General features: G+C 37.7%; 1 protein-coding gene across 1 annotated transcript in view; it reads left to right on the top strand.

Moving 5' to 3' along the window:
• LOC149815144 (uncharacterized) overlaps window positions 1-26,329 on the top strand; it is a 30,468-nt gene extending 4,139 nt beyond the window's left edge. The window contains exons 2-8 of the mRNA XM_089988298.1: window positions 12,712-12,873; window positions 17,813-17,948; window positions 19,293-19,374; window positions 24,197-24,372; window positions 25,281-25,418; window positions 25,503-25,642; window positions 25,768-26,329. Coding sequence (XP_089844424.1) covers window positions 12,756-12,873; window positions 17,813-17,948; window positions 19,293-19,374; window positions 24,197-24,372; window positions 25,281-25,418; window positions 25,503-25,642; window positions 25,768-26,033 — 1,056 coding nt within the window. The 5' untranslated portion in view covers window positions 12,712-12,755 and the 3' untranslated portion in view covers window positions 26,034-26,329. The remainder of the gene's footprint in view (window positions 1-12,711; window positions 12,874-17,812; window positions 17,949-19,292; window positions 19,375-24,196; window positions 24,373-25,280; window positions 25,419-25,502; window positions 25,643-25,767) is intronic.
• Window positions 26,330-26,934: the final 605 nt, after the last annotated feature.

Genomic DNA, 26,934 nt, shown 5'->3' with positions numbered 1-26,934 from the left:
TATTGTGTATCGTAGTATCACTAGCCCATGTGATACGATATACCTCCTTGTTATCATTATAAAATTTTACTTTTGCAAATCAAACTAACCTTTGAAAAAGATTTTAAGATTTTGAAAATAACTCGCCTCCGTTTTAAAATGCAGGATAATTCTGAAGAATGAGACTCGCCTGTCGGTACGAGGTTCAACCGTTCCTGGCACCATAACCAGGGATAATCGAACCAATGATCAATCTGGTGCTTTGCTTTGCTCAACTTGTCTAAATCGATGTTCTATTCCTAAATGCACAAAGAATCAGGCATGTGCTATGAATTTCAAAAAATATATATTGAAAACATGATGTTTGCTTGGAATAATTGGAAAATACTTGGAAAGAGGAACATTTTGAAAATCTTGAGCCACATCTAAGAAGCATTTTTGAAGAAAGGAAAATCGATTTCTGAAGAAAAGAATATCAAATACTGAAGAAACTTTAGAGATGTTTGAGAAAATCATTTTTTTTTTAGTTTTGAACTCTTGAATTGATCAAAATGATGGGATTATGGCCCTGTGAAAATTATTCGTGATGCAATCTAATCTAGATGAATGAATGAATGCAATTGTGAGAAAATATTTTCTGAAGAATTTGAGGAAAATTATTGATAAAAAGGATTTTTGTGCCTTATAGAATTTAGATGAAACAAATTCTTTACATGTCCCTGACTATGACCACGAATATGTATTGAATAATCTCGTTTTGATTCTAAAAGGGGTAAATACTTAGAAAAGTTTGGAAAATATGTAATGATTTCTGAAAATGCCTAAGAGTGTGGGCCATTTGTGGCTTAGAAAAAAATGATAAATCTGAGTTTTGTTCGTATTCTGACTATGACTACAAATACGAAACCCACCGAGTTTATCCACTCCTTAGAAGTTAGTGCACGTGCCATTCGTGTAGACCATTGCGGATTTGAATATGCATGAATCATCATCCATCACACATTGACATTATTAAAAAAAATAAACTATATGCAATGCAACCCTAATCTAAGCAGAAAATTAATTTTTTATACCAAATTGTTTACAATTTACATCAATAATAAATTAAAAAAAAAAAAAATAAAGGAAAATACAATCTTGAATGTCTCTGCAAAACTAGCAAACTTGTTAGTAAAGATATGTCGGATTTTCTAGATTTATCCAACAATATCTAGAAATTATTGGATTTATCCAGATATAAGCCTTTTTCCATGTTTTTCTGAGATAAACATTATAAAAGATGATATAAAATTAAATAAATAATAAAAATAAACAACTTTGAAATTCAGAATTTTGAGAAAAATGACTAAAATGCCCCTGAAAACAAGACTATGACCTTGAAATCAGGCTTTTCAGAATAGATTTTTGTAAAACTTTTGATTCAAGAATCAAATAGATTCAAATCAACACCAAATCGGGTACGAAGCACTCTAGCATGATTATAAACATGATCAAACCCTAAAATATAAAACTTTTCCTAAAAAAATCTAAATATCACAATAATAATAATTTTTTGCCTGTGTTTGAGTTGAATCGGGACTCCGCGGGCATCCTGTTTTTATGATTTAATCAAAAAATACATCAAATGAATTCCAAAACTCACAAAAATTGACATGGATACTTCTAATAACCCTAAAATTAAAATAGAATTGAAAAATATAAATTTTGATATTATTTTGATATGAAAATTAAATAAAACCCTAAAATACGCAATTTTGCCCGCGGGCACGTAGCTGTCACAGTGTCAGACCCGAATCGGGTATCAAACCACCATAAAAATTCATAAAATTTTACAAATAGATACTCGACAAATAAACAAAAAATTTTCTTTTTACAGATCGAAAAAATCATCTCCGGTTACGGAGATATCGTTTCAGAAATATACGCTTGATTCCGGCTTATACGTAACGAGTTGAAATAAACAGATCTGGTTTCGGATGCAGGGAAATATAACAAATCATGTTAAAAAATTATAAATTTTTTCAGATGACAGTGAATACACAGATGAAGATACTCCTTTTTACGGATCATCGATCAGATCTCTGGTTAGAGAGATACGATTTGCATAAGTTGATCTAGGGTTTAAGCAAGGCATAACAAGCTCTGTAAAACAAATTCTGCTTTCTGACAGAGGAAAAATAGAAATCAACCATAAAAAAATCTGAAAATTTTGGAGAATATACTAGACCTCATGACGAACACACTGCAACTTACGGATTGTCGATCGGATCTCGGATGAGGGACATATCGCTTTGGGAAGCCACCCTTGATTCCCTATGGCGTTTTCACGGTTCAAGAATCACGATTTGGTTTCCATTTTTTAGCAGGATTGCAGAACTCAAAATAATCCAAAATTTTTATGGAAAATCACAGACACATGCACGATTTTACCCTAAAAAACTCGTATTTTTTTGACAGAGAAACAAACATGAAATAATGTCGTTCCCGCGTGCCCGAGATCGAGATTTACAGATTATCGATAAAGCATGAATAAACCTAATCTAATCATGAAAAATAATAAAGAAAAAGCTACAAATAATATAACGAATTTGGATATGGTGTTTGAATGAACAAAACAAACATAAGCATGATAAAATAATAATAAAGCAGGGAAAAACATGATTGGGATTTGATTTAGCCTCTAAAAGAGGGATTCGACCATCGAACGATTGAATTTTGATCTTTTTCGGGCGTTTAACATAATAAACAAAAAATAAATATTATTGATGGATAAAAAACGTGTAAGGGACCATCAAACATCAGCTGATCATCATCTTGAGGTTCTCACATGATTTTTTTTTGAAATAAAAGAAAAAAGAAAAGCATGCTAAAAGAGGTGACAATGGTGATTTTAATGAAAAATAAAGAAAAATTAAGAAAAGGAGAGAAAACCTTACCTTGGAGCTTCAATGGAGGAGGCTGGAGCTTGGAGGAGAGAGAGCCACGAATTTGGGAGAGAGAGAGGAGAGGAAAAGCATTGGTTGACCCCCCTAGAGTCCTCTATTTATAGTTTTTCAAAACATTAATTAAGGAGGAGTTCTAATTAGTTTAAAACTTTCTTAATTGAGTTAATTAAGGGGGATGTTTTTTCTAGCTGGGTTTGACTTTTCAACCTTCCTAATTAGACTCTAATTAGCCTAATTGAGTCCTAATTGAATTAAAACAAATCCAAATGTGATGCCACTTATTGTGGGCCCACATTTATTTTTTAAAGCTTTAAATAAAAACAAAATCTAAAATTAAAGTGAGGTTTTAAAATCGATTTTGATTCTAACCTAACTAAGACACTAGTTAATCCTAAACTTTGGGCCCCACTTGTTTTTTTCTTCAGTAAACAATTTTGAAACTTTGAAAATAAAGGAGTTAAAAACGATTTTTTTTCCAGAAACTTCAAAAGGGCATCTAAACTAACTAATATATTTTTTTTTTTGTATTTTTAAGATATGAAAGATGTAAAATGAGATAAAATTGAAAATTAGGGTTTTGCACCCCTTCAGGGTGGGTCCCGCTTGAAGAAAGTTGAAAACTGATTTGAAAATCAAGTTTTTGAAATAAAGGGTTTTAAGAAGGAAAGTTTTTGAAAGAAAGTTTGAAAATAAAACCAAAGTTCTAAATAAACTAGAGTCCTAAATGGATTGAAACTCTTTCAGATGTGGCGCCAACTGTGTAGGCCCCACACCAGGGTTTTGAAAAAGTTGAAATAAAGACTAAAAAGGGTTTTGAAACGGAGTTGAAATCACAAATGAGAATTAAAAGTTTTGAAAACAGGGTCCTAAACTAACTGAAACTCTGGAACAAAATCCTGAAATTTTAAAACCCTTAAATTTGGGTTTTTGAAAGACAAACGAAGAGATTAGCGAAAATGAACAAAATACGAGACTAGGGTCAGAGTCCTAATCAACTGGGACTCTAGGATAGAGTCCCAGAATTTTGAAACTCTTGGAACTGAATATGTTTTCGAAAAACAAGTAAGAAAAAGTAGAAAGAAGAAATCAGAGTAGAATTCTTGACCGACTGAAACTCTGGGGTAGTAGAGTCTTAAAATTTTAAAACTCTACAATGAAGTCCTTAAATTTGAAATTTGATTGTTCAAAAGATAAATAAAGAAGTTTTTGAAAGCTTTTCTAAAAAAATGAAGTCAGGGTTAGAGTCTTAATCCAACTGAAACTCTGGAGTAGAGTCCTGATCGGACTGAAACTCTAAAACTTTGACTTCTTTCGAAAGATTTTGAAAGATTTTCCTGAAGACAAACAAAAATGACAATGAAAGATAAAATCCTGATTAAACTGAAACTCTGAAATATAGTCCTAGTCCAACTGAAACTCTGGAATTTTGACCAAAATGGCAGTTTTTGATAGGTTGTGTTGAAAACGAGTGAAAATAGAGATGAAAGACAGAGTCCTAGTCTGACTGAAACTCTGTGATAGAGTCCTAGTTCGACTGAAACTCTAAGATTTTGGCTCTTTTGAAAGTCAGATGAAAATGTTTTTGAAAACAAGTGAAAAACAAGAATAAAGGATAAAATCAGGATAGAGTCCTAATCCGACTAACACTCTAGGACAAAGACCTAGTCCAACTGAAACTCTAAAATTTTGGCAAAAAATGAAAGATTTTAAAAGGTTTTCTCGAAAATAGATAAAAATAGAAGTGAAAAATAGAAACCTGATCCGACGGAAACTCTAGAAAGGAGTCCTAATCCGATTGGGACTCTGAGATTTTGGCCAAAATACAGAGAATGGACTAGGGATAAGACTTCTTTTGATTTAAAACCAAAATAGAATTTTGAAAAGGTCTAAAAATGTAAAAAGACAGAGTCCTGATCCAACTAGGACTCTAAAATTTAAAAAATTTAGATGAAAGAAGAAATCCAAAAGCGACACCACCTAGATGGGTCTCATCTGAGTATTGAGATTAGTTATAAATTAAGTTTAAAATGAATCCAGATCACTTTCTAAAGAAAATATTTTAAAATATAAGATCGCGGGGGTTGACAAGTGGCAAATATCGATCTAGAACCCTTGAAATAGGTTTTTAAAATCGAATCTGGATTAAAGATTTTGAAAAACTAGAGTGCTGGATCTCAAAAATGATATGCAATGACATGAAATATGATAAAATGATAAGAAATGATATGTAAAATGCAGACCCAGGATGAGGGATTTGAAGTCCCGAACCCTTGGCAGAGACAAAGAATTAAACATTTATATTCGAAGGCAAAAATTGATGATTGAAATTGAGATTAAATTTTAAAGTATTTGAATTTGGGGCAAAATTTGGGTTCTGGATGACCTTGGATCAGATGTCGACCAATTGGTTCCCTGAAGGATTTAGAGAGCGGGTCCGAGTGGCAAGAGGAAAGGCTTTGTGAACGAAGGTGGAAAATTTGGGGTGTTTACACTGCTTGAATCGGAAAATATAGTGTATCGAACCGTGTTGCACTGTATCGTAAGATACAATTATTATTTTTTTCACATTTATTTGTTGAAAATTTTCAAGCAATTTATTTTAGATCCTTTTTCACTTTTAGTGTCAAATTTTGCATAAATGAGACTCTAGTAGAATCCTATTAACTTAAGCTATCAGAACAAAAATTTAGAAATTCCTTCTTAATTTATTGTGATTAGTGAAGACAAGAAAGAAGAGTAGTATTATTATGGAAGAGCACACATTATTCAACTTTTGTGCTTATTGTAATTAGTCAAACTAATTAATGAAAGAAATTATGAAATTTGTTTGTTTTAATGCTTATTACTTATTAAATGACCTATTACTTTCTTCTTGTTCTTTTTACTTTTTAATGTTTAATTTCAGACACTTTTGATATATATAATGGATAGATTGTTATAACATCATAATTATAGCTTTCATATTTGATAATTGTTACATATTTATTCATGCTTAATTTATTTCATAATTAAGTTTACTTAATATTGTAGTTTGACTACTTAAATGTGTTTATTTCTCTTTATGGTCATATTTTTATTTTTTATAGTTATTTTAATTTAATTTAATTTTTGAATTATGTGATTGTTATTGTTTGTTTATTCAAAACTTTTTTCTTTTGTTTGTTATCTAATGTAACTCTCTAATAGTAAACATTTTGTTTTGTTAGTTGCTAGTTTGTTACAATATCGTTTCGTATGTTATAGTAGTACTTTGTGTGTGTTTAATTGAGAAATTTCTTCTTAATTTATTGCGATTAGTGAAGACAAGAAAGAAGAGAAGTATTATTATGGAAGAGCACACAGTATTCAACTTTTGTGCTTATTGTAATTGATGCAGTGGAGGAATTAGCCGTGAAACACCAGTCAACTGAAATGTGAAGACTGATCCTTCCAGATCGTGTGATGCACAGATTTAGAGAAGAGACCCCCACCGATAATCGGTAAGGCTGGTCTTGCTTTTATTGCAAAGTTAATTTAAGATGAACAAGTAGCAACGAATCGAATGACAAAATGAAATAAAATAATGCAAAGGAAAAAAAAAGCAATAGGCAAAGGGAAAAACCGCTGATAAAAAAAAACAAATACGACTGCTGCTAATGTTGAATACTCTCTGCCCTGCGCACAAAACCCTAGAGGGGTTTTAAAGGCTTTTGGTTGGATCCGGGTATCGGGTCCGACCCTGGACCTGATGCCGCTCCGGTGTGTTGCTGGATCTGGAGCTGTCTGTCCCGTACTCTCTAGGCTCATGATCTGGAATTGGACCCGCTGCTTGGGTCCGATCCCCAAAGTGTAGATCCGGTCCCCGACGTGAGTCATGTTGTATGGATCCGGGTCCATTCATGCTCTGCATCATTCTCCCCTGGTTGGAAAAAGTCGACTATGACGACTTGTTGTCTCCACAGTAAACAATTAGATCAAACACCGTAGATATAGGAGAATGGTGCCAGTCTTCGGGTAGTTCAAGGAGGTAAGATTAGTCTAACAGGGCCGCAAGCCGGGGAAACCCGACCTCCTTGGTGGGAAGAACTTATGCCCCTTAAAGACAAATGTGTACGTGTTCCTATGGCCATCATGGGTGGTCTTACGGTCAAATTGCCAGAGGCGTCCTAGTAGGATGTGACACACATTCATAGGGGCCACATCACACCACACTTCATCGTGGTAATGCTCTCCCATGGAGAACCAGACTAGACACCTCAAGGTGATAGGTTCCTCGTTCCCTTTCTTGAACCATGCCATCTTATAAGGTTGGGACAATTTTTCCGTTTTTAGGTTCAAGGTGGACACGACACTTTCGGACACCATATTCTCGCACGCCCCAATATCGATAATAACATCACACGCGCCCCCCTCACAGTTGCACTAGGTTCTAAAAATATTATTACGCAACCAGTTTGTCGGTGCTGACTCTCGGGATGTAGTCAAAACATGACAAATTGTTAACAAATTTTCGATGCTACCATCAAACTCTACGACTTTCATCCCATCATCTCCTTCAACAGGTGACTCACCCTCGCTCTCACTATCGGATGCAGACTCAACAATGCCCTCTGCTGGATGGGTGTTCTTACTCACGGTGGGACACTTGGACGCAATATGACCTAACTCTTGACACCTAAAACAACGAACGATGGACTCATTGGGCTTACCCTTGGATCTGGTGTGGTACGCGGGTCCAGACTGATCGACTTTGCTAGGGTTGATTCCTGGGGTGGACTTTGAGTCTTTTTTCCTAGGGGAGCTTGCTCCCCTGGTTGGGAAACTCGACTTGGGTTGACTAGACTGATCACTACGGGATGTCCTATGCTCTTGCCTCCTTTTCAGTTTCTCCTCAACATTCATGACATAACTACTTGCTTGATCCAATGACTCGACTGTGATGCAACTGAAGTCGTCAGAAATAACATGACATAGACCGAAAATATATCTCGTGACCTGCTGGCGAGCGGTCTCCTCGATCTGCACTCGTAGGGAAAGACGATGAAACTCAACGGTGTAATCCGCCACAGTATTGGTGCCTTGACGCAGGGTCAGATACTCCTTGTAGGCTCTCTCAGCGTGATCTGACGGCACGAACTTAGACTGCATCACCCGCTGCATCTCTTCCCAAGTTGCGGTTCAAGATGAAAGATCTTGGGGAACTGAGATATTTTCTTCGTGTAGAGGTGGACAGACATGATGGAAAAATGTTATTAACTCAACACAAATACACTCTTGATCTTTTAGCCAAAGCAGGAATGACAGATTGCAAACCGCTGCCAACACCCAGCTTTGTCAATCAAAAACTCAGTCTTTGTGATGGTGAACTATATCCTGACGCAGACAAATATCACAGTTTAGTGGGCATATTACAGTACCTCACCTTTATTAGACCAGACAATATATATTCTGTAAATCAAGTATCTCAATTCATGCATTAACTGAAAACTGGTCATATGGATGCCGTCAAACGCATTCTTTATTACTTAAAAGGCATGATGGGTGATGGACTCACATATGTATAATCTTTATGAGAAACACCAAAACATGACATATTGGCCTATACAGATGCAGACTGGGCAGGGGACCCAAATGAGAGAAGGTTTGTTTAAGGATACTGTGTTTTTATTGGTAGAAACCTTGTCTCATGGAGTAGCAGAAAATAGAAGGCCGTGGCGAGATCTAGCACAGAGGCAAAATATAGATCTATGGCAGCTACCACAACAGAAGTAACCTGAATTAGGCATTTACTTACTGAAATGGGAGAGAATATCTCAAGTTCAACTCTCATGTGTGATAATAGAAGTGTTATAGAAATTGCATTCAATCCTATTCATCACAGTCAGACTAAGCATATTGAAATTGACCAACATTTCATCAGACAAAAGATAGCGGACAAAGAGATTGAACCGGTTTATGTATCTTCAGAAGACCAAGTCGTTGATATGTTCACAAAAGGCCTCACCAGTAATCGTTTTTGGTACTTGAAGAACAAGTTGCACATGGTTCACTCCCATGCATAACTTGAGGGAGGGTATTAGAATATGGATCAGATATGCATTCAGTAGAGGATCCATATCCAACACGAGTTTGTATATGGATGTAATATATATTACTTATACTGGACAATTTTGTCCATGTAAAAAAGGTTTGTAAACCCTATTAATGTTAATGAAGAATTAGTGCAGCTAAGGTTCTGGCTGCCAATTCCCAGCATAGCTGAGTTCTTCTCTCTCTCCTCCTCTTCCCCTCCATTCCTTCTCGGTTCTCTAGATAAAGTATGCCAATCTAGGGCAGTTTTCACAGTTATTGGAGATGGTAGATGCCACCCCATTACACACTCCGGAGATATTGTCCTTCGTTTGTCTAAATCACATTTTGTCCAATTGTCTCATATATTGTGTTTTCTTAATATAAAAAAGAATATAATCATTGTTTTTGAGCTTGTTGATAATACCAATTTGTATGTTGAAGTTACTCCATCTTTTGTGTATGTGCCGTAATCCCTATCGCTCCCTCGACCTTTGCAGCTCAACCCACCATGTCTGCGCTAGGCCTCTCAACCGGGTAGAGGCTAGGGAGACACAACGGTGCTCGACGACCTCGTGGTAGTCGAAGAAGAAGTGGACGACATATGACCAATCGAAGAACTGCTCTGCATCGAACCAACCTGCGAACTCTGGAAGCTCCAACTTCACCCCGTACATGGAGGGGCGCTCTGGTGCTCTTTGCTGACGGGCCTCCACCATGCCTGCGGGGTACTCGTTCCAAAAAGTATCATCGTTCCATACTTCTCCATCATCGCGGTTCTGCTCGCCTGACTGCTGGTGCTGTTGTACCCCGACGACGTGTGGTCGACGCTCAGGTCGCGTTGGTCCCTACTGGATCTGCCTCGGTCTGGTTGGCCCGTGGGCGGGAGCCAGCTGTGGCCGGCGTTGGGGCACCGGGATGACAGGAGGTCCAAGGTAAGGTTGATGGGTCTCGGGTTCTAGGTGGGTAGGAATGGCATAATATGGGTTTGGGTTAGGATACTGGAGTTGGGTCGGATACAGTATTGGATTCTGGATCAGGGTTGGGTTGATGGGTTGGTTCGGGTTTGGGTACAGGGCCTGATTGGTATATTGTTGGGTTGATTCGCCCGATGGGATGTGGATCGGGTCTATTCCTAAACTACTGGTCGGACCCAGATGTAGATAGGTTGGATTGAGGATCGAGTTGTGGAGATAAGAGGTTTGGTTTGAACTTGATCCGCGATCCATATGATTATGGGTCTGGTTTTGACCCGGCTCAAATCCAAACTGGAGCTCCGTCCAGGTCCGATACGGGTCTTGGTCGACATTGGATCTTTTTTGGGGATCAAAAATCATAGGTTGGACCTGGTTCGGGGCAGTTCGCAAACCAGACCCAAGTGGGTAGGTCGGGTGAAGGGGTTCAAGACCCAGACCCGCTCCCTGAGACCCAACGGATGGTCCCAGCGAACTGGGTCTGTGTCCTATTGAGGTGAATAGTGGATCAGACCCTCTTGGGTTCAACCCAATCCCAAGAGGCCCACCTGCTCCTGCTCGCGGATGTGCTGCCACAGGGCCTCCTCGCACGGGATCAGGAGGGCAGAGAGGATCCTTATCGGGTCGGGTTGACAAACCCAGGCCTGGAATAGGACCCAGCGTGATGCTGGGGTCCTACAAACCCGGCCCGGTCTGCGGCGCAGTCCCCGCATATCGCTGCCACGAGCACAGGCCTGCGGCTGGACCCAACGTGACGTTGGGGCCCTGCAGTCTTGGCCTAACCTGCGACACAACCCCTACGAGTGGTGGAAACCACGAACCCGGGCCTGTGGCAGGACCCGGCGTGACGCTGGGGTCCTGCAGGTCCAGCCCTGCCTGTGGCGCAACCCTCGTTGCTCGAGGCCAGGGCAGTACTGCACCTGCGATGTGGGGCTGCCCTGCCCTATTTTCCTGGTTCAGTTGGAGGGTACCAACCGCGTGTGACGCCGCTGCTGTCGAACCCGGGAGTGGGGGGGGGGAATGCTAGTTGCGGGACAGCGACACAGTCAGGCTGAAAGGGTGCCGGCTGGACTTCTTCTGCGCCTGCTACGACCTCCAACTCAACCCCCATCCTTTGCCGTGAAGTCGTGCATGGCTCCACCGGCGACTCAAGGGCAGCGACTTGTCCTTCGACCTCATCAAGTCACCGTGATATGCTTGCCACGTCCCGGCTGATACGCAACATGTTTTCCTGCATCTTCGTCATCATCTCTATCATCCGCAACATTGGGTCTGTGTTGCCAGCATCCTCCTGCTCGATTTTCGTCGCCGGATCGCCCCTCACCTCTGAAACCATCTTGCTGACGAGGGGAAAGGCGCTGGCTCTGATACCACTTTGATGCAGTGGAGGAATCGGCCGTGAAACACCAGTCAACTGAAACGTGAAGACTGATCCTTCCAGATCGTGTGATGCACAAATTTAGAGAAGAGACCCCCACCGATAATCGATAAGGCCGGTCTTGCTTTTATTGCAAAGGTAATTTAAGATGAACAAGTAGCAACGAATCGAATGACAAACTGAAATAAAATAATGCAAAGGGGAAAAAAAACCAAACAATAGGCAAAGGGGAAAACTGGTGATAAAAAAAAACAAATACGGTTGCTGCTATTGTTGAATATTCTCTGCCCTGCGCACAAAACCCTAGAGGGGTTTTAAAGGCTTTTGGCTGGATCCGGGTATCTGCTTCGGTGTGTTGCTGGATCTGGAGTTGTTCGTCCCGTACTCTCTAGGCTCATGATTTGGACTTGGACCCGTTGCTTGGGTTCGATCCCAAGAGTGTAGATCCGGTCCCCGGCGTGGGTCACGTTGTATGGATCTGGGTCCATTCCTGCTCTGCATCAGTAATTAGTCAAATTAATTAATGAAAAAAATTATGAAATTTGTTTTAATGCTTATTTCTTATGAAATGACCTATTACTTTCTTCTTCTTCTTTTTTTACTTTTTAATGTTTAATTTCAGACACTTTTGATGTATGTATTGGATACATTGTTATAATATCATAATTGTAGCGTTTATATTTGATAATTGTTACATATTTATTCATGCTTAATTTATTTCATAATTAAGTTTACTTAATATTGTAGCTTGATTACTTAAATGTGTTTGTTTCTCTTTATGGTGATATTTTTATTTTTTATAGTTATTTTAAATTTAATTTAATTTTTGAATTATGTGATTGTTATTGTTTGTTTATTCAAAACTTTTTTCTTTTGTTTGTTATCTAACGTGACTCTCTAATAGTAAACATTTTGTTTTGTTAGTTAGTTTGTTACAATATCGTTTCATATGTTATACTTTTGTATGTTTAATTGTTCATAATGCTTAAATTTGATTTCTTTTTTTTTTTTAATTTCATCCTATGTTTTTTCCCTAAATTTTTGTGAATTTTTGTTTTTTTTGCTATTTTTAAGATGTTTTTTCCCTGTATGATCTTATGATACACTACGATACACCTGGTATTGCCAGCCCCTCTAATATGGGTTCCGATGCACGATAATTACAACATTAGTGAAGGTTCCTTGCTCATTTTTTGATTTATCTTTTTGGAGTGTTTCCCACTAACTGAGTGCATTGTCTGTTCTCATTTGTCTTCTCTCTCTCTCCTGCCTTCTCTCCTTTGTGAATGATTACTCCATTATTCATTTTTGCTGTTTAGGTCTTTTCATTATTTCTTGTGGGTTCTCTTTTCCTTATTTTCTTTTTCCACTTCATTCTATTGTGCAGAGTTACCTAGGGCTTCTGAGTTTCTCAATTTGCAAGAGGCATAAATGGAGAAAAAGAGGGTTGCCGTTCCACTCGTCTGCCATGGGCACTCTAGGCCAGTTGTTGATTTGTTCTATAGCCCAGTCACACCTGATGGCTACTTCCTTATAAGTGCAAGCAAGGGTACATTTTAGTTTCCTTTCTTTTTCCCTTGTTTCTTGTTCAATTTTCTATTATGAATAGTATTGGATTCAAGTTTTTTTTTATCTTGAACTTTATTTTCTTTGAATTTGAATGTCTGATGAAGTTGAAAATTTGGAATGCTTAGAAATATCATAGCCCTCAGTCTACATCTAATATTTTGATCCAGAAATAACTCACAAATGAAAAGGATATATGTTGATGTGAACCATTTTTTGCTAGATAAGCTAATCATTGAATTGCAACTTCAGTCGGTCAAATTTGCCAAGTTTATCTGCTATAGTGTCAAGGTAACAAGTAGGCATAGAAACATGTACACAATTATTTGGACTCACTTATAGTTGATTGATCATTGATCTATGTTCATCAATATATTTTGATGTTTTCAGTTCCTTGACTTGAAAAAGTAATTTGTGTTTGTAATGTGTCTGCTTACTGGCCATCCATAATGGAATTTTATCTGTGTAATTAGCAAATCTATATAGGATCAAATCGCCATTCTTTAGTGCACTTGGTTTGGCAGATTGAATCATGAAGGGCTAGATACATACCTTGGAATATGTTAATCCTTTAGGTCAGTTCTATTTGTAGCCAGTGGGCTTTGTGGGTCCATTTTCTAAATGATACAAAAAACAATTGGTCCACATTGAACTGATAGAAATATCAATTTAGCAGGTTTTTGTCTGTGTGCTTGCATGCACATTGCGTGTGTATAATGGTTTTTTTGTGTCATGTAGGTGAGTATAACGATATGAGAATTTCGTTGGGGCGTTCCCTACTGAGCTACACGCTGTACTCTATAGGCCCGGAGGCAGTGATAAATGGGCAAGGGTTGCTAGGTCGTCGCCCGGAAGCGACGCGTCACACCGGCGCCCGGGTGTGGTGTCAAATATGCAAGGGTTCCCTCACTTTGTTGGACGGGTGGGGGTAAAGAAGTTAGTCCAAGACCATAAAATTAGGTTAGCAACTTGGAATATAGGGTCTTTAACTGGTAAGTTGGTAGAGTTAGTAGATGTTATGTGTAAGAGAAAGATTGATATTTTATGTCTACAAGAGACCAAATGGGTAGGTGAGAAAGCAAAAGTGATAGAACCTTGGGGATATAAGATTTGGTATACAGGAATAAATAGGAATAAGAATGGAGTAGGGATTGTTATGAGTCATGAGTTTATAGATAATGTAGTTGAGGTCGGTAGGAAGGGTGATAGGATTTTACTTATTAAATTAGTATTAGGTACGGATATTATTAATATTATTAGTGTTAATGCACCTCAAGTAGGTTTAGATGATTCCATTAAGCGTCAATTTTAGGAAGATTTAGATGGAGTAGTACAAGGGATATCTTATGGATAAAGGCATTTCATCGGCGGTGACCTTAATGGGCATGTAGGCATTAGTAGGGATGGATTTGAGAGTATCCATGGAGGCTATGGTATAGGAGAAATAAACGAAAGTGAAGAAAGGATTTTAGATTTTGGTTTGTCCTATGATATGATCTTAGCAAACACTTGGTTTAGGAAGAGGGAGTCTCACCTAGTAACATTTAAAAGTGAGGTTAATACGAGTCAGATGTATTTTTTTCTACTTAGAGAGAGAGATAGGGGTTGTTGCATCGATTGTAAGGTTATACTGGGAGAAAGTGTAGCTGCACAACATAGAGTCTTAATTTTAGATCTTAGAATTAGACAATGTCGCAAAAAGGATAGACATAGGATAGATCCTAGAATTAAGTGGTGGGCACTAAAAGGAGCTAAACAAGGAATGTTTGTGGAGCAAGTAGTTAAGGAAGCTGATTGGTGTTTCGAGGAGGATTCAAAATCAATGTGGAATAAGATAGCGGGTGGCATGAGAAATGTGGCTAAGGAGGTATTGGGTGAGTCTAAAGGTGGTGCACCGCTAGGTAAGGATACATCGTGGTGGAACGAGGATGTCAAATTATCTATTAAAGTTAAAAGAGAGTGTTATAGAAATCTAAGTAAGAGTCGTGATAATGAGAATTTGGAGAAGTATATGATAGCAAAGAAAGAAACTAAAAAAGTAGTTCGGAACGCGAGGGATAAGGTATATAAAGAGGTTTATGACAAGTTGGATACCAAAGAGGGCGAGAAGGATATTTATAGGCTTGCAAAAATGAGAGATAGGAAATCGAGAGATTTGGGTATGGTTAGATGTATCAAAGATGAAACATAAAGGGTTTTAGTCAAAGATGAGGAGATTAAGGAGAGATGAAAAGATTATTTTGATAAGCTATTTAATGAAAGTCATGCTCATGATCTTGGGGACTTTTCCATTCCTTTTCATGAGATGAATCGTGACTTCATGCGCAAGATTCAAAATAAAGAAATTGCAGAGGCTTTGAAGAAAATGAAATTAGGAAGGGCAATTGGCTCAGATGGTATACCTATCGAGGCTTGGAAATGGTTGGGAGAGAAAGGTTTAGAATGGTTGACAAATCTTTTTAACAAGATTTGGCGGATAAATAAGATGCCTAATGAGTGGAGGAAGAGTACTTTGGTGCCTCTATATAAGAATAAGGGTGATATACAAGATTGCACAAACTATCATGGTATAAAACTCATGAGTCATACTATGAAACTTTGGAAGAGGGTGATTGAGTTTAGGTTGAGGAAGGTTGTCATGATATCGGAGAATCAATTTGGTTTTATGCCTGGAAGATCAACTATGGAAGCTATACATCTTCTTAGACAACTTATTTAGAGAAATAGAGAGAGGAACAAAGATTTGCATATGGTTTTTATTGATTTGGAGAAGGCATACTATAGAGTACCTAGGGACGTTCTCTGATGGACAATGATGAAGAAAGGTGTTTCTCTCAAGTACATTAGTATAATTAAAGATATGTATGAAGGAGTAGTAACCAATGTCCGCACTTGTGGAGGGGTGACAACCAATTTTCCTATAACGGTTGGGTTACATCAAGGATCTGCTTTAAGCCCTTTCCTATTTGCTATATTGATGGATGAGCTTACGAGATCAATTCAAGAAAATGTGTCGTGGTGTATGTTGTTTGCAATACATGGAATGTCAGTTTAGTAAGCAACAAAGTAGTGATGGGAGTGTAGTGAAGCTTGGTGAGCAAGAAATACCGGTGGATGATTGTTTCAAATATTTGGGATCTATCATTCAAAAGTATGGAGAAATTGATGGAGATGTAAATCATAGGATAAAGGTTGGGTGGATGAAATAGAAGAGTGCAACTGGAGTGTTGTGTGATCGTAGAATGCCATTGCGGTTGAAGGGAAAATTTTATAGGACGACTATTAGGCCCGCTTTACTATATGGTACGGAATGTTGGGCTGCCAAGAGACAACATATTCAAAAAATGAGTGTAGCTGAGATGCGTATGCTAAGATGGATGTGTGGAAATACAATAAAAGATAAGATTCAGAATGAGGAGATACGTAAGAAGGTAGGCGTTGCACCCATTGAAAATAAGATGAGAGAGAATCGTTTACGATGGTTTGGACATATTCGGCGAAGGCCTAATGATGCTCCAATTAGAAGGATGGAGAAATGGGAAAATATATTAGTTAAAAGAGGTCGGGGTAGGCCTAGGAAGACATGGATGGAGGTGATAGGAAAGGATATGAATGCTTTGAACCTCACCGAGGACATGACATTGGATAGAAATGATTGGAGGAGAAGGATTAATGTGGAAGACCCAGAATGATTTTCTTTTTTGGTTCATATCGCCGACCCCAATTGTTTTGGGATGAAGGCGTAGTTGTTGTTGTTTGTAGGTGAGTATAACAATGCAATGATTTTTTTGAAAAGTTGGCATAGTTCTCTGAGGCTCTTATTCTTTCACCTCTCATTCATTGATCTGAAGGATCTTCGGCAGTTTTGATGTTTGTTCCAAAACCTTCCTTGAACTTAGACATGCATGCTATATCTTTTCTGGCTTCCTTACAAATTTACAATAGGGCATGATCCCATTCTTTGTTATCTTCATCTGGACAAATTAGTTTGATTATTTGAGATCCTTTATACACATAGCACTCAGCCTAAAATATGATGGATTTCACCTTAAAGCTATGTCACACGGACTCTTCTAACAGGGCACCGCACCCGCGTCGCACCCGCGTCGCACCCACACCCAGGCGGGTGCGACACTTGGATACAGCTTCCTTTGTTTTAGGTGAAGTCAACCACACTGAGGTCCATTTCTATCCAAAAGTAGATTCAGTTAACCCTAATCAAGTCTATTTTTATCTATATTATATATATAAATACATAAATGCACACACATACACATAGTGTTAACTTAAAACAGTTAAATTATATATATATATATATATCCCCGCACCCCCGCACCCAAATTTTTTTAAAGTGCCGCATCCGCACCCGCACCCGTACCTATGTGACATAGCCCAAAAGATGGTGATAAATTTGATGTGGTGGCTATTCACATCTTGGTGGTTATATGTAAAAAAACAGGAATTATCAATGACATATATAGCAATTTCATTACAATAGTTTTCATTTACATGTTCAAATATCTTGTCCAAACATCTTGCTTGAGGCCATGCCAACTGGGTCTATTGATTAGTCCACCTTATGCTCAACCTTTAATCTCATGCTGGCTTGTGTAACCTTGGATCCATTGCCACTCTCCTGACTCATTTATTTGTCTTAAAATGCCATGAACCTTTATAACTGTTAGCCTTTTATGTCAAAACCAAGTTTATATTAGGAAAAAAATTATGACTCTGTGGATCGATGTCCGTTCTTGTCATTGCATTTAGCTATTTAATAAATTGAATTTTTTACAAAGGTTATTTGCAAAGCTCCTGTGTATAATGTATTAATGTATCTTTTATATTTGAAAACTACATTAGTCATTTTCAAATTGTTTCTTTGGATGTTACTCGATGTTACTCATGTACAAGCTGTAATGCAGATTCTAGTCCCATGTTGAGAAATGGAGAAACAGGAGACTGGATTGGAACATTTGAAGGGCACAAAGGTGCTGTGTGGAGCTGCTGTCTTGATACTAATGCCTTACGTGCTGCATCAGGTTCAGCTGATTTTACCGCGTACGTTGTATTTCTTAAGTTGAACTCAAGTATATGTCCTCTTCAGTTTGTTAGCTACATGATATCTTGGGTTTTCTCCTTAACATCATGATGCCTAAATACAAAGACAACAAATGTGTGTCCAGAACTTCTGACAGCACTGTTACTTTTAGACTTTAGTTATTGGCTGTTTCATCCTTTTGAGATGCAATATCATGTTTAGGAAGATGGTTCATGATTGAGTAGTAGACTTGAAATAATGTATCTTTGTGGTTGACTGTTGCCATGTTTAATATCATGAAAATCTTCTTCGAAAAAATGTCTTTCACATTATTAATTTCCCCCAATTTTATAAAACTAGAAAGCATTAAATATTGGAGACCTGACATGTTTTTTCTTTGTCGCCATACCGCTATCTGATGTTTACATTAGCATCTTTTTGGGGCAACAAGGGATTTCACACATGCACACACACATATTCATGGATATGGTTCTTGCAGCCAGATTTTAGGTATAACCTTGTAGATGTGTATACCATAGTTTATTCACTACTCGAGTTGGTTTAATAATCACTATTTGTTGTAAGACTCAATCTTCACATCTTCAAGATGTTAAAAAATCAATGGCTTACAGTTCATGAAGATAAACATGGTTTGGAGATGGCCTAAAAGTCAGGAAGTTCATTTTCGTGTTGGGAGAAGCAACCTTTTCCTAAAGGCGAGTTTCTCATAATGTTTTGGAAGCATGTAGTTTCACACTTCTGAAGCAAGTTTCCTGGGAAGTGAATTTCCAAGGTTTCTAGAAGATTGGGATGACTATGGAACTAGCAAATAACAAGAGGAAGCAAGGATCCACCAAATATAAACTTGCAATAACACTGACCGAACTAATGCGGAACTTATAATAAGCAAAGGGATATAAATTATAATACTACTCTTTTAATTCATCAATTTAAGGAGCAGATCATGAGGTGATTAATCTTGCAAAACTGATTTCCAAACCAAATCCAGAGCAATGGATGATTAAGAACTGCAGTATTCTCTTTGTTGAAAATGGATGTGGAAGCAATGCCCTTTTCTCCTAGTGCAAGTGTTAGGCGACCATGAGGTGGTGAGTTTTTTTTTCTTGTTAGAATTGCTTTTATAATATATATATATATATATTTATATATTTATATATATCTTTTTATTGAATAAGGCGATTTTAAATGATATTGATGTATAAAAAATATAAATTCATGAATAGTTGGTATGGTTTTAGACTTTTGATCACACTAGTCATTAGTGCTTGCTTTAGTGGAAATTATTGAATTCCTATACTTATTATTGTATTGTTAAGTTAACACGATGCCATTCTATTGTGCAGTAAGATCTGGGATGCTCTATCTGGGGATGAATTACACTCCTTTGAGCACAAGCATATTGTTCGAGCTTGTGCCTTTTCAGAGGTGCATTTCTTAATTGTGTTGTGTGATAGATAGTTCTGTCCAAGAAGATGACTTGCTTTTGCTCTCTATGTCATTTTTAGAATGTGCCGGACTAAAACACAGTTTTTCATGTCTCTGATATCTTTTAGTTCTTGTCTATGAGAATGTTAAGGATAAACAGTTTGATTTGATTTGCTTAATGCTTATTCTAAAGGTTGTAAGTAGCATATTTACCCGTATCATCAGGGCCAATAGTAACACCATATCGTATCGTTTTGTATCATAAACGTATCGTAAATTTTTTAAAAAATCTAAAAAAATCTAAAAAAATCAAGAAACATCAGAAAAAATTAGTAAAAATTCTAAAAAAATCATATGACATCAAATAGTGATGAATTACACAAAATACAACAACAACAACAACAACAACTACGCCTTCATCCCAAAACAATTGGGGTCAGCGATATGAACCAAAAAAGAAATTCATTTTGGGTCTTCCACATGAATCCTTTTCCTCCAATCATTTCTATCAAACGCCATGTCCTCGGTGAGGTTCAAAGCATTCATATCCTTTCCTATCATCTCCATCCAAGTCTTCCTAGGCCTACCCCGACCTCTTTTAACTAATATATTTTCCCATTTCTCCAACCTTCTAACTGGAGCATCATTAGGCCTTCGCCGAATATGTCCAAACCACCGTAAACGATTCTCTCGCATCTTATTTTCAATGGGTGCAACACCTACCTTCTTACGTATCTCTTCGTTCCGAATCTTATCTTTTATTGTATTTCCACATATCCATCTAAGCATCCGCATCTCAGCTACACTCATTTTTTGAATATGATGTCTCTTGGCAGCTCAACATTCCGTACCATATAGTAAAGCGGGTCTAATAGTCGTCCTATAAAACTTTCCCTTCAACCGCAATGGCATTCTACGATTGCACAACACTCCAGTAGCACTTTTCCATTTCATCCACCCAACCTTTATCCTATGATTTACATCTCCATCAATTTCTCCATACTTTTGAATGATGGATCCCAAATATTTGAAATAATCATTCACCGGTATATCTTGCTCACCAAGCTTCACTACACTCCCATCACTACTTCGTTGCTTACTAAACCGACATTCCATATATTCAGTCTTACTCTTACTCAACTTAAAACCTCTAGCTTCCAATGTCTGTCTCCATAATTCTAACTTAGCATTAACCCCAGCTCTAGACTCATCAATCAAAACAATATCATCAGCAAACAACATACACCACGGTACATTTTCTTGAATTGATCTCGTAAGCTCATCCATCACTATCGCAAATAGGAAAGGGCTTAAAGCAGATCCTTGATGTAACCCAACCGTTATCGGAAAATTGGTTGTCACCCCTCCACAAGTGCGGACATTGGTTACTACTCCTTCATACATATCTTTAATTATACTAATGTACTTGAGAGAAACACCTTTCTTCATCATTGTCCACCAGAGAACGTCCCTAGGTACTCTATCGTATGCCTTCTCTAAATCAATAAAAACCATATGCAAATCTTTGTTCCTCTCTCTATATCTTTCAATAAGTTGTCTAAGAAGATGTATAGCTTCCATAGTTGATCTTCCAGGCATAAAACCAAATTGATTCTCCGATATCATGACAACCTTCCTCAACCTAGACTCAATCACCCTCTCCCAAAGTTTCATAGTATGACTCATGAGTTTTATACCACGATAGTTTGTGCAATCTTGTATATCACCCTTATTCTTATATAAAGGCACCAAAGTACTCTTCCTCCACTCATTAGGCATCTTATTTGTTCGCCAAAATAGTTAAAAAGATTTGTCAACCATTCTAAACCTTTCTCTCCCAAGCATTTCCAAGCCTCGATAGGTATACCATCTGGGCCAACTGCCCTTCTTGATTTCATTTTCTTCAAAGCCTCTGCAATTTCTTTCTTTTGAATCTTGCGCATGAAGTCACGATTTATCTCATGAAAAGGAATGGAGAAGTCTCCAAGATCTTGAGCATGACTATCATTAAATAGCTTATCAAAATAATCTTTCCATCTCTCCTTAATCTCCTCATCTTTGACTAAAACCCTTTGCGTTTCATCTTTGATACATCTAACCATACCCAAATCCTTCGATTTCCTATCTCTCATCTTTGCAAGCCTATAAATATCCTTCTCGCCTTCTTTGGTATCCAACTTGTCATAAACCTCCTTATATACCTTAGCCCTCGCGTTTCGAACAACTTTTTTAGCTTCCTTCTTTGCTATCATATACTTCTCCAAATTCTCACTATCACGACTCTTACTTAGATTTCTATAACACTCTCTTTTAACCTTAATAGCTAATTTGACATCCTCGTTCCACCATGATGTATCCTTACCTAGTGGTGCACCGCCTTTAGACTCACCCAATACCTCCTTAGCTACTTTTCTCATACCACCCGCTATCTTATTCCACATTGATTCTGAATCCTCCTCGAGACACCAATCAACTTCCTTAACTACCTGCTCTACAAACATTCCTTGTTTAGCTCCTTTCAGTGCCCACCACTTAATTCTAGGATCTATCCTATGTCTATCCCTTTTGCGGCATTGTCTAATTCTAAGATCTAAAATTAAGACTCTATGTTGTGTAGCTACACTTTCTCCTGGTATAACCTTACAATCGATGCAACAACCCCTATCTCTCTTTCTAAGTAGGAAAAAATCTATCTGACTCGTATTAACCCCACTTTTAAATGTTACTAGGTGAGACTCCCTCTTCCTAAACCAAGTGTTTGCTAAGATCATATCATAGGACAAACAAAAATCTAAAATCCTTTCTCCTATACCATAGCCTCCATGGATATTCTCAAATCCATCCCTACTAATGCCTACATGTCCATTAAGGTCACCGCCGATGAAAAGCTTTTCTCCATAAGATGTCTCTTGTACTACTCCATCTAAATCTTCCCAAAATTGATGCTTAATGAAATCATCTAAACCTACTTGAGGTGCATAAACACTAATAATATTAATAATATCCGTACCTAATACTAATTTAATAAGTAAAATTCTATCACCCTTCCTACGGACCTCAACTACATTATCTATAAACTGACGACTCATAACAATCCCTACTCCATTCCTATTCCTATTTATTCCTGTATACCAAATCTTATATCCCCAAGGTTCTATCACTTTAGCTTTCTCACCTACCCATTTGGTCTCTTGAAGACATAAAATATCAATCTTTCTCCTACACATAACATCTACTAACTCTACCAACTTACCAGTTAAAGACCCTATGTTCCAAGTGGCTAACCTAATTTTATGGTCTTGGACTAACTTCTTTACCCCCACCCGTCCAACAAAGTGAGGGAACCCTTGCTTATTTGACACCACACCCGGGCGCCGGTGTGACGCGTCGCTTCTGGGCGACGACCTAGCAACCCTTGCACATTTATCACTGCCTCCGGGCCTAGAGAGTACAGCGCGTCGCTCAGTAGGGAACGCCCCAACGAAATTCTCATATTGGTTCATTTTCATAGGATATGACAAAGTTTTTATGCTGGCTGTCACAGGCCTACCGCAACCCTCCTCCTTTATCCGGGCTTGGGACCGGCAGTGTATAACTACACAGGCGGAGTTATGAATTACACAAAATACAACCATAAAATCACATATGAAGCATTTATGTCTCTATGGGCTGCATAAGACATCATCAAACATCAACTATCTCACAAGAACAATGCAAATATTAAATATCTTGCAATTAAGAACATGCCACAAGACTCATACTTTCATACTAGATAAACAAAAATATGATGACAGTAGTTGCACTCGATTTTCACTCATTACTCGAGTGCCCCATTGCTAAATCGGACCATCTGATACCATCTTTATTGGAGGAGTGTGGAGCCTGATTTCTTCCTTGATATAAATCTTTAAGTTTCGCGAATTGGCGGGGGGTTGTGCCCCCGAGGCAAATGTTTTTGGAGAGTCTTAACCCACTTCTTTGGGTGAAAAAACAATGGAAAGCACTTCTAATAGCCTCTAGACAAATGGAGTTATCCTTCAAAAGGTATTTAAAACCCAAAATGAAAAGAAAATAATTTTTGGTCTTTTTAAAGTGCACCGAAGGTGTATTGTACGACATACCTGTATCGTACAATAAAACACGATACAGGGGTGTATCATGCGATACATCCGATACGGGTATGATACATCGTAGACCACAAAGTAACGTTGCTTATTCTTTTATCACTTTATTGTGTGGATCTGTCTATTAATCCACACCTCCATATACATAGTAGAGTCAACTGTACATACTACGGAGTTGGAAAATCATAGGTGCAAGATTTGTTGATTTAATCTGGCCCCATAGACACGTTCATCATGGACTGTTTGCTAAAGATCACATCTTGGGTCATGTTTTCTTGGCAAAAAAAAAAGATCTTTTAAATCATGAAATTTTAGTAGATTGTGCTTTGTTGGTTTTTGAAGCTCTTAAAAAACCTGCACATGCGTCAAGATCTCATTCCTGAAGCCAGTTTCTACTAAAAACCATGTACATCACATCTGTAGGGTCAGATCCACAAAAAACTCAAAAAAAGTGGAAAATAGTGTTTCTAACTAGATAGTATGGACAGTCAACTATGCTCTCTCTCTCTCTCTCTATATATATTTATTTATACAACTTAGGCCTGGATAAATTTATCAGTCTTTATAGTTATTCGCTTTCTATTTAAAAATTTTGGGCCTTTTTCCATTATCTTTTTTGTGATTCATAGAATGTTTGTGATTCTCTAACTTTTTGTCTGTAGTTTATCAACCTTTTTAGTCAATGAAACATGGTGCAGGACACGAAACATTTACTCACTGGGGGCCTTGAGAAAATACTTCGAATTTTTGATTTGAATCAGCCTGATGCAGCACCTAGAGAAGTGGACTATTCACCTGGTTCTATCAGAACTGTAGCATGGCTTCATAGCGACCAGACTATTTTGAGTTCTTGCACTGACATTAGTGGTGTGAGGTAATGTATGTCTGCGCATAAAGGTCAATCCATCTTTTGGACTACTGTGCTTTTTTTGGTGCAGCTCATTTTATTCTCATTATCATCCTTTCTCATTCCTCCGCATACGCAGTTTTTGTGGTCATATATAGTTAAATTTGCACATTACAGCCATTGTTTGGGATCATTTAGATTTTGATTTAACAACGGAGAGTTGACTTTGTGTCACCATTTCTTATCTTTGTTTGACTCTGCTTTTGAGTTAAGTAGGATATGCTACTTTTTTTTTCAGTTGGTTATTATTTGGTTCTGTTTATTAGACAACATGGTTTTGGATTTTGGTTTCATAACAATTATATTCTTAAAAGACAGTTTAATTATATATGGTTTATAATTTCTCAATGGAAAGTAAATTACATTTAGATGGATAGAAATCTGTTCATAATTGTGTAGTCATGTAAATGCAGTGTCAAAATGATGTTAAACACTCTTTGCACACTCGTGGAAAACAAAGAGGCCCAAGCTTAGTAGAAGGTGTTCCACATAAGACATTGATATATTGGTGAAAATTAAAAAAAAATCTATATATTTTTAACTGTTCAAAAGTAAATTGCTTTTTCTAATCTATAAATTTGGCATATCACAGGTTCACATGGTATTATCATGATACATTCAACTTGGATGAAATTATACTAGGCTAGGCTTGGCAAGGAGCTAAGATATTTGTATTTCAGCAAGGTCTTGTATGTGAATATACTGAGTTATTCAGGGAAATATATTTGCATGTGACAGACACAATTTTCTCACTGCTAATAGTAATAGGACACCATGCATGTAGTCTAATGAAGCTATTCCTTTGTAAACACACATAGGAAGATATGCACAGAAGACCAACTCTTAATGTGAACCTTAAATATTTTATTTCACAGGTTGTGGGATATCAGGAGTGCGAAGATAATCCACACATTGGAAACCCAGTCCCCAGTAACAAGTGCTGAAGTCAGTCGTGATGAGCGTTACATAATTACTGCTGATGGTCGCAGTGTCAAATTTTGGGATGCAAATCAGTGAGTAATGTTGTGAAAGTGCTGAGTTTTTCATTTCTGTTATTAAGGAAGATTTTCAGGTCGGATCTTTTCCTTGTTATGCAGTTTTGGTCTAGTTAAGAGTTATACAATGCCGTGCTTGGTCGAGTCAGCATCGCTTGAACCAAAGTTTGGCAACAAGTTTGTTGCTGGGGGAGAAGACATGTGGCTTCACCTTTTTGATTTCCACACTGGCGAGGAAATAGGTATTTTTGTATTGGAATGAATGAATGAATTTGCAGTTCCTGTTTTGATATGCGGTTTTGGTATCTTTTGGAACTCTTAAAGTATGTATAGTTTTTGGTTTGTGATACGAGTTTATGATATGCAGCATGTAACAAAGGTCATCATGGACCGGTGCACTGCGTGCGCTTTGCACCTGGTGGCGAGTCATATGCTTCGGGATCCGAGGATGGAACCATCAGAATATGGCAGACGGCACCCCCAGGCATTGATGACAATGACCTGTACCTAGCCAATGGGGCAAATGACAGGCTCAAGGTGGTTGTTGCTGAGGCATCACAGAAGATCGAAGGGTTCCATCTTTCTGGGGATGGGCAGGTGGAGAGGAAGGAAGACGAGCTAACTGGTCCATGAACCAAATGCATTTGTTTGGTTTTCTTAGCTGTTTGATCTTTTTGGCCATAAGAATATCGTTCCTTTTTTTTCCGCTTTTACGTATTCATCATTCTCTTGAGATGAGCCAACTAAAAGTTTTAGTTTGCTCTTGTATGGGTGTTTGAAGATAATCTTTTTTTGCCCCATATCTTTCCCTTTTTCCTTTTTTCTTCTGATAATATATTTTCCTTGTAGTGGTTGAACATTCATATAGTAGAGTTTGTTATTTGTTACAGGAATCCCTTTTATACAATCTATGTAATATTTGTTCAGTGTATTTTTCTTATTCTTTGTTTCTGCCATCCCTTTTTCTCCCTTCGAAGTTTGCACTTTTGGTGAACCCATGGTTTATTAATTAACCTTTTTGTATGTGTGGCTTTGTTTCCTTAGTCTATGTAAGAAAAAACCACAGTTTCAGTCTGTAATCTTCATTTTAGTCTTGGTTCAGATGTTTTTTCAGTGAATTGAGGGGTATCCCAAGGTTTTTGCTTTGTTCAAATGCTTCAGTAGTGTCTTGGGGAAAATCCTAAGCTTTGTGTACAACTGAGGGATGCTGTTATATGGAAGTCCACTCTTGTTCGCCAACTTTTTTTTCCTTTAATCAGTTATGTACCAAAACAAACACACAAACAAACCAACTTCTGGGTCATTACATTAATTCCCTGATTTGTTTGTTAAACAGCCAGTTAAATGTAATAGCTCAAAAGTTTTTTGAGAGAATAATAGCTCAAAAGTTGCGCTGTTTATGTCAATAGCTAATTAGTTTGACAGCTTTTCCTGGTTTACTGTTTCCTTTTCTCTTTTTGTGTTTTTTGATAACCGAGCTGGGGCAACGGCCACACGTGGGATTTGAACCGAGAACCACAAGCAGTGCAAGCTG

This window comes from Nuphar pumila, chromosome 15 (assembly GCF_984573655.1).
Source record: "Nuphar pumila chromosome 15, dmNupPumi1.hap1.1, whole genome shotgun sequence".
NCBI lineage: Eukaryota > Viridiplantae > Streptophyta > Magnoliopsida > Nymphaeales > Nymphaeaceae > Nuphar > Nuphar pumila.
Note: the sequence above shows the minus strand (reverse complement) of the source record. Positions and strands in the feature narration are given on the sequence as shown.